At 44.1% G+C, this 15,659-nt stretch overlaps 1 protein-coding gene across 2 annotated transcripts in view; it reads left to right on the top strand.

Moving 5' to 3' along the window:
- NOTCH2 (notch receptor 2) overlaps window positions 1–15,659 on the top strand; it is an 87,357-nt gene continuing 71,698 nt past the window's right edge. Inside the window, exons 1-2 of one of the 2 annotated variants that reach the window (XM_075097133.1) lie at window positions 1–221; window positions 10,096–10,177. In XM_075097133.1, the coding sequence (XP_074953234.1) occupies window positions 140–221; window positions 10,096–10,177 (164 nt within the window). In that variant the 5' untranslated portion in view covers window positions 1–139. Of the gene's footprint in view, window positions 222–7,961; window positions 8,028–10,095; window positions 10,178–15,659 lie in introns of those variants that run through there. The other variant, XM_075097131.1, reaches the window with a different exon arrangement.

The following is a 15,659-nucleotide window of genomic DNA, read 5'->3' as shown; positions in this document are numbered from 1 at the left end:
AAGCGGGGGCGGCGCGTCTCGATCGTGTCCCTCCGCGCGGGCCGTCGGTCGGTCCGTCCGTCCGCCCGCTCGCAGGCGCCATCGGCGGCCGGGCAGATCCCTCCGCGTCGCGCCGGTGGCGGCGGGAGCGGCCGTGGCCATGGCTCGCCGAGCGGGGCCAGCGCTCGCCGCCCTCCTCGGCCTGGTGCTGGCTGTGCTCCGCTGCGCCGAGCCCGTGGCCGGTGAGTGATGGGGAGGCGGCGGCGTGGGGGGCTCTGGGGGCCCGTGGGACGGAGGCGGTGCGCGGCCGGCTCTTCGGCGGGAGGCTGGGGGTGCTCGGGACCACCCCCTGCCCGCCGGGGTCGCGGCGGGGACCGGCCCGTCTCCCGGCGCCGCCTCAAACGGGCCGGTGTCACCTTCCTCCCGCGGGCCGGCCCGGGGAAGGGGACCCGCGGCGTGGTGTCATCGCGTGGGGGGCGGCCCTGCGGGGGCCGCTTGGCGTGGAGCGGGGTCCCCTGTGTCCGTATCCTCCCGTCCCCACGCCCCGAGCCGGGCTCACCTGCGAGCCCAGCGGCTCCCCGGGAGCGCAGGCGGCGTGTGGAGGGTGCACGCGTGGGGACTGCTCTCCCCCTTCTCCCGCGGGGACCACTCTCCCCTCCCGTGGGGGCTTACACGTAAGGGAAAAGTGAAATGGAAGCCGTCCTTTACAGGCAGCGCACGGCAGCGATATACGCCCTGTTGCAAAAATGGTTCGAGTGCTTGAGGTTTTTTTGATTTCAAAACATGGGAGAAAATGGTTTGCTGCTTTCCACCGCTTGAAATACCTCTGCGTCATGTTCATTCTAGACTCTTTGTTGAGGAAATATCCACATATCCAGAAAGAATTTCTGCGTATCCTCCTCCTTCAACTGTTAATCGGTTCAGGCATCATGAAGCCATGTGTGCACATCTGAAGAAACCGCTGCTTTTCGTCACTGTTCCCTATTACATGTTGGCATTTGCAAAATATTTTACAGCCAGGCTGCGGAACGTGGTCCGTAGCCTTAACTGTTGGGTCCTGATAGATTTCTTGCCTCCCCCAGCAGCAGTCCTGCTCCTAGAGTAAAGCATGTGCAGCCTTGCAGCGCGGTAAAGCTTTCAAGGACCAGCTTATCGATTACTTACGTGACTTCTCATTCTTTCTTCCTTTTTGCTCCTGAGAGGCCAGGTTGCAGATGACTTGGGAGGAGTGGGAGAAAGTGGTAGTGGAAGTTGTTTAGTGTGTGACTGAACAAGATGCTGATAATTTCAGCAGTTTTCTTCTTTGCCATGGTTAGGAGTGGAAGCCGACATCTGCAGAGCTTTTACCACCACTGCTGTCTTGGATACAGAGTAGTCGCATTAATCTGTTTTGACTCTGAAGTCGTCATTGTGTGTCTCCTGGATAAATGCGTTGTTCTCCCCCCCATAACCCCCTCTGAAATCTGACTTGCTTAGTTTCGCTAATATGTTGCAAGAAGATGCTTGGAGTAGGAGAAAAAAAAAAAAAAGCTATTTCCTGAATATGTTTTGGACAGCTTTGCCCAAAAGGGGCCAGAAAGAAGGTCTTCTGAGGGTAGGGGTCTTATAAATGCAGAAATATGCTTTCTTGGTAGGGTAGAGGTGTGGCGCGTAGTAGGACTATTATTTCGGGAAATGGCTTGCACAGTCCCGTAAGGAAGCAAAATGCTATTTTTTGCAAAGACTGAATGTCGTGTCCACTTAGTTAAACCATACCTTCATGCCAGCAACTGATCAGCTTATTGCTAGCCCTACAAGTTCCTTCTCTGAGAGCAGCTGAGAGGAAAAGTAGCTGTGGTATCACTTGCTTTCACTTGACTGGGTAGGGTCACCTACCAGGCCAGTCGAGGTCCTCCCATGCTGCAGAATTTTTGGCATGGTGGGTGAAAGCTCTTCCCAGTGCGAAACACAGACTGCTTGTCAGAGATGACAAATCTAGACTGAAAATTACTCCTGTTGTTTGTGAGGTATTGACCTGCATCTGGTTCTTGGGAGTGGGAGCTGTGGCTTGACTTAATGGGAAAGGGAAAGATGAAGTCACCGAAAGGGTATTTTCAGGTGCATATTCAACTGTCTTGATGCTCTTGTGCAAGAGAGGGCAGGTATCTGATGTCAGCCCTCTTGGTCAATAAAGAGGAGGCTCCTGGATGCACTAAATGCTATGGTTTGGACTACTCAACTCTGCCTCATCATGCAAGCCTAATGGTGTAGCAACTTGCTTTTCCAGTTGAGCCGTCACTTAGCTTTGCAAAAGGCTGCAGTTGAAGTTGCAGTAAGCTGGGGTGGGGCAGCAACACCTGTGCTTTCGGTGAGGATACTCTTCTGATAATTGCTGTGAACGTTTTGCTCCTTTTCTGATCAGGCAGCGCAGGGTGCAAGAGGAATCCACACCAGTAGAGCCCACCCTAATTACCCACTGTCATTATTAGCGCTTGGGTTTTGCTAAGCCCGGCTGCTGTTGGCTGTCTGCCTGCATCTCTAACAGGTTGCTGTACGTTTTAATCTAGAGAGCGCAGAGGACTGCAGTTTGAGATATTTAGTATTCAAACAGTGAAACTTTTGAGGACTTTAGTTACTGCTGACAATGCCGGTCTGCTTGATGGGGATTTGCTCAGAGAAGAGCAAGTTTTACTTGATCTTTTGAAGGTGTTACTGTCTATCAAATTTGTTCTTATCAAAGATGCTGATTTAGACTTTCCAAAGGGAGTGTGATGAGAATCTGGCTAACTCACATCTCTGCCTTCAGGGCATCAATTAGTCAGATTAGAAATACGTGAAGATCCTCTCGCTGACATTCTCAGGACTTGAATCCTTGGGAAAAGAGGACTTACGCCTCTGGTGGCATTTGGCATTCGAATCTCTTACAATGGGTGGGTTGGGTGGTTTGTTTTTTTTTTTTGTCAGCTTCCACAGCTATTTCCCTCCCTCCCTTATTCTGGGTGTCTTGCTGCTGTTGCAGTAAGTGGGCATTTCTCTTCAATATGCTCTGGTCCTGTTCAGCTTGTCCTGTTTTCAGAAATGGCATCTGTGCTGTGAGAGAGGCGGGTGGCTGGTGTCCGAACCCAGGACAAGGAATAGGTGGAAGAGCAGCAGCAGTGGGATGCTGGCAGCCTCTTTCTTCTGGAGTTGGGAATCTTGCTTAACAGAAAAACTGAGCAGCCACAGTTTGAAACTTCAGATATAACGTGGTTTCCCTTACGTTTGTACTCTTGGCTAATGAATGCAAAGTTGAGGAACAATGCAGTGATTATTAATTCTCACCTTCCTTTGGGACACCTTAGGGAAATGTCACCCATGTTGGGGAAAAAAGACCTTCCCTAAGCATCTGTGTTAAAAAGTCCTTCCTTCTGTAGTTACAGTCTTAGTTTCTGTGAATTCACTCTGAAATCATCTTGCTCGCAGAAGTCAAGGGCTGTCAGTGCCCATCTAAAAGAAACAGTGCTTATATAATTCTAAACACGGTCATCTGAGAGCTGCAGAAATAATCGTTCATTCTGTTTAGAAAATAGTCTGTTCCTAGGGCACATGTCCTTTTTTTAGACTGCTATGAGGATGAAAAAAGAGCTTTGTGTCTCAAAATGGCACGGGCGTCTGCTGTTTGTTCCATGCAGCAAGCCTTCATCTCATTTCTCTGACATCACCCTGGACGGCTGCGGAAGCGCTGCTCGGCACAAGTAGTGGGCTAGCACTTCTGTGCAGGCAAATATGCTTAACGTTCAAATGAGTAAAGATTTAGCGCTGGAGAATGATGGAAGACTTTGGAGAAGACGCGAGCATGGCTCCTGTCTGCCAGATTGCCATGGCAACACCAATACCTCTTCAGCTCTTTAATTGCCTTCCCTACATTTTTTTGTTGAAAACTTTTTTTTTTAAAACAATGCTTCGTGTTGCTGTTCTGGACTGTAGGCATTTTGGCTTTGTTGGGAAAACTGAAAAATAGGGGAAGGCGGGGAACAGTAGCTGTACAAGGAAATGGAGAATATGGTGACTGACAGACTTTTGAACTGTATTATGAGTTCCTCCTGAATTAAATATGTATTATAACTTGTAGTTCTTCACCAGGAACAGTGTCACACAAACTGTAGCTGCATCTGATAGAAATCACAGTCCTTCTGCAGGTTCGTAGGCCTAAGACCCTGAGGACAGGAAAACTTCAACTCTATCTATGAATTTGCACAACGGTTCCCAGCCCTGTTCTTAGGAGGGCTAATTATTTTTTGCCAGTTCCTAAATGTTTGGAGGAGAGATTTGAAGCAGATCATGGCAGGGGGTGCAGTTTTGTGCGTTGTGTGTCCGAGAGCTTAATGTAGTCAGATCTGCAGTTTGCACGCTTGAGTTTAAAAAAACAACCTGATGAACTTCTAAAGCAAAATTTCTTCTCACTGGCTTGTTCTTCTAAAATCCACTTACATTTTTTCTCCATATTTTTTTCACACTTCTCTTACAAAGCCTAGAGAAGCTAGCAAAGAAAACCAGTTTAGATACTTGGGTTTTCTCTCCTAAAAGCTGCAGGATGTTGGCTGAGTGCCTTCACACTCCTCTGAGCTCTGCTCAGCTTCTCTGTTGATGAGTCTTGCATTATCCAATTGATTTTAGGCTTTTGTGTGTTAAAACAGTGGAGTTCTCTTAATAATCTGATTAAAGCATTTTTACTTTACAGAGAAGCTTTGTCCTTAACTACTACCTTCTGTCTGTAGTGTGCAAACTGCTTGGCTTGTTCAAACCCCCCAGTGTTAATGTTTTCTAAATCTGAGCTGAATATAAGGGTTTATAACTTTTTCACAGTAAGATTTTTTTCCTAGTTTGTTGTCCCCTGTCCCCCCTCACTGTGGCTGCTATAGGGTGATCTGTTCTTAAGAAAAAGAGAAAAAGCTACTTTCATATTTTCAGCTAGGACTTATTTACTAGTTGGTTCTTCTCTGGTATATAATCCCACTGGAACTGTAGCCTGTTGAGGTTAGTGAATAGCATAATTAGTTACCACTCCTTTGTGGTTTTCCTCCAAAATTTTGTTATCTTTGGGTATTCTCTCCATTTCTACAGTGCTTCTTACTCCTTACCAGCTTTTTCAGCAGCTGTTTGTGCGGTGCAAGGTGTTGTCCTAGGAGTATTTTGTCCCTTTCTGCACAGAGAGGACCTACTGCTCTTCCTCTAAAATTGTACCTCATGTTTCAGTATTTTCTCTTGGCTGTTGTCTTTCACGCTCTGTTCTTCCCAAAGGGAATCAGAAGCTGGTTTATGCTCCCTTGGAATTTGAGACCTCTTGATTTGTAGTGTAGCTGGTATTTCTGACCGCGCTGGTGGTTGTCCTCTTCAGAGCTGATACAGCTACGAGCTTGCGTAAAGATTCCCCGTGCATCCTGTGTTGCTGCTGTTCGAGGGCTTTGAATAATTTTTCCTCCTTTCCCTTCACAACATAATGGGTAACACATTTGAAATGACAGGCTATTTCTCATTAATGTCAATCGAGACAGAAAATCCACTGACTACATAAAGGTTATTGAAACCTCTTTTGTCCTTTGGTTTTCTTTCTAGTCTTTAATGTATTTTTAAGCCTGACTTCTATGTTCAGGTAGGTTGTTCTCCACCCTCTCCCACAAGAGAGCTTTTGAACCTATGGACAAGTTTCAACCAAATACGACAGAGGTCTAGGTTCTTAAAACATACTGAGTTTCTATGAGCTTAATGGAAAATCCACGGACCGAAAGAGGAGAGAGAAACCCATATAGAGTCCTCCTAAGGAGAAAGCTGTACCACCAGCTCAGCTGTGTTCTCTGCCGGAATATTGCTTTCCTCTTATTTAAAGTAGAACCTTTGGTCAGAGCCTGCACCTTCTTACATGCAGGGTAATCAACCACAAAACTACAGAAAACCAGCCTTATAACGTCTCTTCCTCACAGCATTAATTGTTTTGGTATTTTGCATTATTATTTCTCCTTGACTTTTTCTGAACTGGTGGTTGAGGAGTTTATTGGCATTACTTTCCTTTAGTGTGTACAACAAAGGCCTTTCAGATTTTCTCTGGTTGTGGCTCTGTTTCCCTATAGCAGCCAGCTCTCTTAAAAGCTGAACTCTGACTCTTACAGCTTCTGATCTTAATCCTCCACTATTTCTTTTAATTTTCTAGCCTAGAAGATACCTGAATTTATTGTGAACTTATGAAGTATAGAAACCCAATCAGAATCTCCAGATCATCTTGGCATCCTAAAGAACAATGAGGCAGAAACACAACTTTTCCTCCTAGATTTGCTTTGACTGTCTCTTTAGTCAGAAAGATTAAACCTAAGTGAAATTGTACTCCCATTAGTGTGAGCTTTGGTAGATTTGGATGATGAGAATCACAGCACTTCCTATAGTGTTTCTGTGAGTAACACTTCCTGCTTGAGCTCATTTTACCGTAGCGGCTACCTGTTTTTTTCCCCTCTGGCCTTGGAAAGTACTCCTGATAGGCTAAATGTCAGGTTAGAATTTGTGTCTAAATGCAGGCATGTGCAAGGGTTTGTATGGACTCTAGGCTGGGTAGTATAGCTAATAACATTAATCTCACGTGCATTTAGAGCCCTCATCCAAGAAGTCTTTCAAACTTGGCTATGATGCATGTTAGAAATTGGGTGGCACTTTCACAAAGTGGTGGCCTGTCCACTTCTTACGAAGCCAGTCGTTCGATAATCGTGGGGTGTCTTCCCAGTATTCCCGTAATATGCCCAAAAGGACTGATAAAAATCATGAAGTGGTTCAATACATTAAAAATCATGGGATTTCCCCTTGAAAACCCACTGGTGTATCGGAGCGAGCCCTCCACTGCCCAAAGGTGCGAGGATTTGAAACATCGCTGCTTGCGCTTGGTCTGGGCTTCGATAGTCTCGGTGGTTTTGGCAAGCTAGAGCAAGTCCAGAAAAACAGCAAATAGTTCACCATTGCTGGTTTTTTAAACGCAGCAGAAGACTGTCAAAAGCTGCCTGTTAAACTCAAAGCCTTGACAGCATGCTGATGCTATCTCTATATGGCTTCTAGAAAAGTGGCTTTATCTTCTCAAGACAAGGCTGTCTTCTCTCATGCTGTACACAACAAAGGCTTCCCGGTTAACATAATGCACGTAGCAAAATGTAGTGTTTTTTTGCTGGCCAAGGTAGAAGGTAAAGTTTCTGATACTGTTAACTCTTGAGCACTACATGGTAGAGTAGCAGAAAAGTAGCTTTTGAAGAAAGTTGTGTTGAAATGCCTTGGTTTTGTATGCATAGTGAAATTGTTAAAGATATCGTGAAATACAAGAAGACAGTGCATTGTGCACAGGAATGTTAATTTTACTGTGATAACTGTAGTGTCAATTTCCTTTGTGATTTCTTTTTTAAAGAGAAGTGGTTATGTTACTTTTTAAAACTAATTTTAATATAGAATATGGTTATATATACATCCACTTCAGCTTTAGCTGCTTTTCTGTGTATTTCTAGTCAGCCTATTTTAGTCTGAAGCTGAAAAAGTACAGAGTAAAAGTACTTTTTGCTCCTTTCACTTCTGACTTACTATGTACAAAATATATATTTAGCTGCCTGTGTTGCCCCATTCACTATGTGTCTCTGTTAAAGAATTCTAAAGACTAGTAGTAGTTTAATGACCTGCTAAACAGCAGTTCAAGGCAGGAATAATTTGTCAAAAACCAGGAGAAAATTAATCATTACTTTGCCAAAGCTTCCCTGGTGTGTCTGTGTTTGGCCTAGCAAGCTAAACGGGAATGACCGATTGGGATCCTTACTGTGACCCTGAAAGTCATCACCCTTTTGTTCCCCTCTGTGCAGTTGTGCCGGGAGGTGTTTTTGGCCAAGTGCTAGTTAAGCTTTTACTATGTGGGTTACAAAATCAGCTGGCTGCTCAGGTCTCGCTGGGGACATGGGTACTCGAAGAGATTACAAAATTGTGCTTCAAAGCATGGGCACAAAAGAAATAATCCTCTGAGTATTTGCTTCACTGGCTTGATTGGTGTGAAAAGAATGAAAATTCGAGGCAGTGAGGTGAGAATACCAAGAGTGCTTCCCTTCCCGGTTCTCTGAAATGTGGTAAGGCTCATTTTAACCCTCCTCCACTTCCCTGGAGTAGCATAGGTGGTAAGAGAAGTCCTTTTGCAGTTTCTCTTGAACAGTCTAACTGAACTAGCTGGAGCTAATCTGTGCTGTGAAAACAAGTTGCTGTAGTATTAGACAGAAGCAGATGAAGTTTGGAGTCGAAGCCTTGTGGTTGTTGCCGTTAAATGGGATAAAAATTGTCAGACAGGTGCAAATCAGTTTAAGAGTTGTTGACCGCTGTGGGGGGGGGAATGCCATGCAAAATCCGTGTTAATATTTCTGTCGCTTAGTAACCCTGACCTCAGGGGTTATCTGAAAGGGGCTCAGGGTGGAATTTTGTTCATTTCCTGAGAGCTCTGTGGAAGCAGCACCATCCAAGTGCCCCTTTTTCAGAAATCAAGTTAGCAGAAACAGGCATACTTGTATTATGGGAAATATTGATAATTTTCTTGGGCAACTGGGTTTAATTTAACTGTATTCTCTATAGGGATTGCAAGTGTGAAACAGTCCTATGGTACTTGGAGTGCATAAGACCTGTTTCCGTGCTCCAGGGTTATTAACACTTTAAGCCCTCGATAGCAGTAACGGGAGTCTGTTGCAAGTTGTCTTAATTGTCAGGCAGAATTTGGGCTGATTGCAGGGAGAGCTTAGTGGGACTGATATGTTAACTCTCCTGTTTTTGAACCCCATTTCTTAATCACCAGCACATAAACTTTGGTCGTGATTTGGACCAGTTTTTCCTGATGCCCCTTGCTGAATTTGTATTGAAAATTTAATACCCCTTGAGGAAAGGAAAACCATGCTTAAAAGAAACAAAGGCAATGTGCCCTACAGCAGTTTAGGTGGTTGGATGTTGTTGATGCTTCTAGGTGCCTTAACTAAGATTGGTTAAATACTTTCCCAAATGCAGTAAGGTGGTTGAAGTAGGGTACAGAAAGACACAGACGTGTGTGTTTGGGGGCTAGGAGACAGAACTGGAGGCTGGGAAGAGCATGTGGCTTCTGGGTATGTGGGTAAGGTTAGGGTAAGACCTATATCTGGTTCCAAGAGCTTTATCCACTAGTTTGGTGCCATTCAAATGGCAGGCTCTGGTCTAGGTGGACCGGGTACATTTTTGTGGTTCTGCAGTGCCCTCTGCTTCTGCAGGGTTTCCATAGTTCTTGCCCTTCTGGTCACTTGAGAAATAGCCACAGCGTGCTGCTTCGGGTCCCCGTGAAGCACTTGTCAGAGCTAGAGCTTATGTGCCGCTTCCGTCAGAATGGCCCTCGCTAAAGCTTCCAGTAGACTTGGATAAAAATTGACCAGCCGTGAACTGTATCATACCTAATGCCTTTTTAAAAACATAATACTGAAAATGTCAAGTTTGAGCTATAGAGTATCTCCTCCTCAGAAATATCAAATTCTTTGCTGAAAGTCTTAATCTCTGATGTTTTCACTTACTCCTGAACACAATCATGACTGAAATCAGAGTGCCGCAACAGTAGTAACGTTGCAACAAGTTCTGGATTGCTAGAAATGTACAGCAGGTGAGCTTAGGAGGGACAGATGCCCCTATTCTAGTGCCATGTGACCCTAGAGACAGTAGAAAAGAAGGAAAGAGTTTGAGATAAAATATTGTTAAAGAAGGCTTAGGAGTAGTTGCCTCTTCAAAGAACTTCAGTCCAGAATTTTGATCAGAAAGTAGTAATTGGTGACACTTAACCCAAAATACGTGAGTGCTGACATGGATGTCTTTGTAGCTTGATGAAATTACTGACTGTCTTGCTTTGAAAATCTACCTAAAAGAAATTCTGGAAGCATTTAGTTGCCTGATAAACAAATCTGTATTTGATTCTTCTTTCAGTCTGGCTCTTTTGATGCTGCCAGAGATCAGATTAAACCATGTGATAGTGTCTTTGCTTCTGTTCCAGTCATGAAATTTTCTACTGTAAGATTTTAATTCCCTAAAATATGCTAATGAAGCTTTGACTTGACATGTATGGCTACTGATTTGACTCTTGGTTTCTTTTACTTCCAGCTTTGCAGTGTATGGACGAGTCCAAGCCATGTGTTAATGAGGGCAAGTGCATTCCATATCAAAATGGTACAGGATACTGCAGGTAAGTTGGTTTCATTTCTAATCAATTTAATTACCAGTCTTCTTTCATTCAGGGTCCTACCCAGAAAGGAAGTGTGAATTGTTAAGATTTTCTTATCAGGTGCATTCAGCGTAATGTTTTCAGCACAGCTGGTGTTCTTGATAATGTGTTAGTTCTTCTGTGCTAGCTTTTTGTAATGTAAAAAATCTGGAGTTCTTGTTCAGATTTTTGGGTTTGGATCTTGTTGGTTTGATTTCTTTGCGCGTTAGGTTAGGAAGCGAGGCCAAAGCAAGCATAGAGGTAAACTCTGTACCTTGCTTCCAGATCCACAAGTTGTTGGAACTTGCTCTCTGTCTTATATCTTGCCTTACTTCAGCCCTAATTTGAATATTTTTATGAGGTTTTTCAGAACTACTCTGCACTCTGGAGTGTGCCAGTTCCCTTTCACATGCTGGAGAGCAAGTAATATGTGGGAGTTGCAGAAACAAACTTACAAAAAACCCCAAATAAACACCTACATTTGTCTTTATTGTGTAATTGATTTTGGTAAGTGTTGACACCCATCTTCAATGGTGCCTTCACTCTGCTGCTGCATGGGAAGCTGATCAGCAGGAGCTGTGGCGGAATGTGTGGCGTCTGGAGAATGATTTCACGTCTATTTAAATGCAGTTCACCTTTCAAACTGTAGAATTTAGATGTGTTTTTTAAATGAAGTGATATTTTGCAAAAATATAAATCCTTCTTGTTTGGCAGGGTTAATTTGCTATGTCTGCAGTAAATGGATTTTTTTTCTAAACCTTGTTTATTTCATCAGTGCAAGTTGTGCCATTTTCTGGCACGCTAAATCCCTCTTTTCCTAATGCTAACATTCTTTAAATATTAGTGAATTTTGTCTTGTTGATTTAGCTCATCTAACACACAGCTCTGCTCTTCACCCTTTTCTACACATCCATCTTCCCTAGCCACAACCTGTAGTTCTTTCTGTTTATGTGGTACATTAAACTCGATATATTTAAATTGCACCTGTGGCACACAAAGGGGAAATCATAAACTAATCTGAGGTTCTTCTCAGTTTCAAATCAATACCTGGTGTGCAGGAAGGCCACAGAAAGGCAAACACGTAACTTGTTATTCCCTGTTGGTTTTTTTTTCAAATCTTTAACTATTACTGCTTCCTAGTCTTTTCCTTTCTGTGGCTTTATGCTGCTGTCAACAGAAGTGAGCTGCCCTTCTGAAAAGAAAACTGGAACTTTTCCTGCTTTTCATCAGTATTTTAAGACTGAAACAAGAAAACGTGTGATGTTAGTAGGTCTTTCTGACACGTACTTAAGCATGTTAGTCCGGAGCCAAAGTGTGTGGGTCACGGTGAAGGTAATAAACGAGACTGGTTGATTTTGGTGCTGCTTGTACCGCCCTAAGAACATTTTCTTCAACTTGTGTGTTCCTTTTAGACATGTTTTAGACTGTAAAGGAAAAAAAAAAGGTTTAGTTTGTTCATCTGATTAACTTCCGTTCAATATTTGTAGCACAGTCCAGATCTTGACACATTTCCCTTATCACAGTGGCAGCTTTGACCACTCTTACGTTTTATTTTAGTGCACAGAGTTATTTATAATTGCAATGTCACCACCTTCCTTTTTGTGCAAAGGCTTCTTGCAGGTCTTAAGCCAACCCCTCCTTCAAGTAACAGCTTGGTCCCTTTGCAGGTACCAGAGTAACTGGAAAGGCTAATAGAGGCCTGTATAGCGAGATCAGAATGAGTCTGTGTTCTGGTTCTGGCTCAAGAACTCCTTTATGCAGAAAGGAAGGAAAAAATAGCAAAAAAAAACCCCCTCAATTGTGGAGACTCTACCTTTAGCAGGCTGATTTTTAGCATCCTGTTTTGGTTTTAATTTTTTTTTTCTTTCCTGCACTATGAGGAACTCTGAATAAGGGAACCTTCTATCTGGTGTAGTAACATTAATGACTTTCTGAATTTTTGATGGCTGTAAGAGTAGAAATGTTTTGTTCAGGAAACTGAACTTATTACTAAAGCAAATGTCTTCGCTTCTGGCTCTGCAGGATCACTCACTGATTGGCTAAATCTCTACCCCTTCCACTTTTTTCAAGTTTTCTGTGGTACTTCCTCTGCTCGGCAATAAGTTATAATACGCTCTCTTCCTCTTTCTGTACCTCCTCTTGGCCAAGTTGTTTGTTCTAGTGTGTGGTCCATCTAGTTCATCTTGCTGTCTGTAAGAAACAAGCAAACAGATGAGGGACAACCTGCATCAGAGATAATAATATATAATGAAATAGTTGTGAACAACTCAAGCACCGGTAAGCAAAATGCCTAGTTTAGATATCTGGCAAAGCAGCAAGTCACAGCTTAGTGCTGAAACAGCTTTCTTTGTCAGAAAATCCTGTAGTGTGTCTCCATTAAAAGAGAAAGCTAGCTTTCTGCTAAGAAACCTTTGTTCTGGTGCATCTGGCTTCTGTTATGGGAACAGCGATTGTGACCCTTGTAAGGAAATCAGAGTTGGATCTTTATCAGATTGCTCTTGCAAGCGCCCTTTAAGTAACTCTGTTCCCCTGATGACGCTGCGGGCCCATGGCTGTCGTTTTGTGGCACTGTTTGATAGAATTACTGACCTTCTTTGACCTTGGTTTTATATTTGGAAAATTACACATTCCTGTGCTTGCGTCTTCCAAGGTCAGAATTTTTGTTTAAGAGCCCTTTCTACCCCCATTCAGTGACTAGCATGGTAAGGATGCAGACCTTATTCCAAGGAATATGGCCATATCTGCAGTAGCAGTACAAAGGGGACCTGTCATTCCAAACTTTCTGGGTCCTGCTTTGACAAAAGGCAGTTTCAGCTTGGGGTTTGGCTTTGCGCTGCGCTGTGGTGGGGTTTTTGTTGTTGTGGGGTTTCCCTCCCTCAAAGCATCTGCAGGCAGCCTTTTGCACACTGAGGTGTTAAGCATACTCTTCCATACTCTCATATCCAGCAGAGAAGCAGGATAACGGTTGCTTGTTGCTTAATGCTAATTGTGAACACCACAGGAGAGCCATTTCTCATCTCCCTGCAGCTAGAGGACTGGGGATGTAGTACTGGGAAGAGTCTGGGAGATAGTACTTGTGGTACTTCTGCAGTTGCAAGCAGGTTGAGGAGGTGTGATTACAGGGAGCTGTTTCAAGGACAAGCAGAGCAGAGATTTTTGGCACTGCTGCCTGCTGTTTTCTGAGCATGAGAGTCTGTGCTGATGCAGATGGATGCAGGATTGGGCAGTCCCTCTGTGCTTGGAGTGGGGCAGGGCCCTGAAGCAGAGAGTATCTTAACTGGTTTCGCAGTGTTTGGCAGCTGTGCCCCTCCCAACTTCCTTCCCCTGTGCCCCAGTGACAGGGAGCAGAAGCAAGGCTGTGCCAGGGAGAGAAGCAGAAGTGAGAAGGAAGGGAGTTGGGGTAAGGGTGCTCCAAGGTTTAGGGAGGAAACTGGGCCTTGCTCATGCATCATAGGTTTTGAAGATTGGATTTTTTGACCTTGGGACTGTTGCACACTGCGTGCCCAGAAGGGATATCGTTACCTCTGTATGAACCAAAGTACTGCTTTAACTCTAGTGTATTTTGTCGAGTCCTGATTTTTTTTTAAAAAAAAAAAAACAAACCAACCAACCAAGCAAAACAGTACTGTGGCAATCATGGCTTGTTTGCTGTGCTTAGTTAAAAGTGGACCGTGCCGAAACCAGCTGATTCCAAAAGGACAGTCTCCTTCAGCACATCCTTTCACGCCCAAAGCTGTCAGGATCCGTGTAGCTTTGTGTGCTTCTGTGCCCCTTTGGTGAGCAGTGTTTCTTCTCACCATGTGCAGAAGTTTGTGCACACTTCTACATTGCATGATACAGTTTTTACCCCTTATCTGCAGGGTGGCAACAGGAGGACCTCAAAGCAAGAACAGCATGGCAGTAAGGAGCTTCCAACCCAGTTCTAACCCCCAGTACCTCCAACCCCCTTGCCAGGTTTTTGACCTACCTTTCTTTCCAGCTGGATCTTTATAAATGAATTTATCTTGATTTAAGAGGACTTCTGGGGCTGAAAGCAAGATCCTAGACTGCAGAACTGCTTCTGGGACTGCAGCAGATATCTTCTCAGGATCTATCTCAAGAGACTAATCACTCCTAAACCAGTGAATGGGGAATACCCATAGGAGACCTTGTAGCAGGATGAGGTCTGAGAGTTTTCCAGAAGAGGCTAAATGCAAAAGTTGAAAAGTTATCCCTTTCTGAGAATGGGCTGGCCTTTCCTCTTTCCTTCTGTCTCCTTTCAGAAGTTAAAGGAGACCCTTGAGACTAGGGTAGAGGAAAAAGGAGAGAGTACACACACTTCAGCTTCAAATCTGGGAACAGGGCAGTGATTCAAGTCACTCGGTCAAAATTTTCTCTTGTGATTTACCTGTGCATAGCAAAAGCTATTTAGCTCTGATGGTCAGAAGAAGCTGAACTAAACCTTGCCCATGCAGACTTTGGTGGCTGTTAGTCCTTGGTATACTGTGGAGTGGTACACTGTAGAAGTGCTTTCTGTGGACTGGAAACAATAGCTGTGTACTGCTTTAAACGCAGAAGAGAGAGGCCGTCCCATCCCATAGTTTGCATTCAAAGTATGACGCATAAATGGGAGCCTTGAGACATGGGAAGGAACATTTGTAAAGCTAACCAGAGAATCCTGTTCTCCCTCCTGAGAGGAGGTGTAGGTGTGGGAGTCAGAACCCGGGAGCCAGAGGGAAGTCTGGTTAAAATCTGTAGCAAAATAGCTGAGACCCTTCTCACGTTAGTCATCAGGCTGCGTCCCCCCCGTCCCCTCCCCCCGTTCCCTCCCCCCCCAACTCTGAAGCATCTTCCAATCAAAGTGAAGGGAGCATTGGGTTGGGGGGGAGAAAAGCAAGACTACTAGGAAATTCTTCCCTTCACGTTTTAAATTAAAACCATCTGCTTCCTTCTGTGCATCTCCAGATGATATCACTGGGCTTGAATAGGAAACTCCCATGAAAATCAAACATCTGGAAGACTGGTTAAAACAGTCTATAAGGTGCATTTGAAAAGACTGTCCTATGAATGTGCAAATACAGTAAGGCAGATGAGGAGGTTTTTCCAATAGGCCAGACATATTTTCCAGAAGTCTTTTGAAAGCAAGAAAGAGCTAAGTGTTAGGAGGTAACTTCAATGTAGTTTTGTGGCAGATGAGCCAAAAATTCAGCTTTTGTGAGCCTTCTACATTCACTTTTTGTAGCATTAGGCTTTTAAGGTGAATGTAGCTTTGTGGATTTGTGGATACTTCAGATTTGGATAAATACTTTAGTTTTGTTTTTGTGTCTCTTGTTTAGCTCCATGAGAGCCTGAGCTAAGGCAAATGCAGGCTGGAGCTGAAAAGGAGGAAGAAAAAAAAAAATGGGCTGAGCTCTGACTAAAGTATTTGTGCTGGAAAGTAGCCCAGAGAGAGTAAAGGAGAAGCTTTAATTAGAAGCAGCTGCAT

The sequence above is a fragment of the Phalacrocorax aristotelis genome, chromosome 6 (assembly GCF_949628215.1).
Source record: "Phalacrocorax aristotelis chromosome 6, bGulAri2.1, whole genome shotgun sequence".
Taxonomy (NCBI): domain Eukaryota; kingdom Metazoa; phylum Chordata; class Aves; order Suliformes; family Phalacrocoracidae; genus Phalacrocorax; species Phalacrocorax aristotelis.
This window is presented reverse-complemented; position numbering and strand designations above follow the sequence as displayed.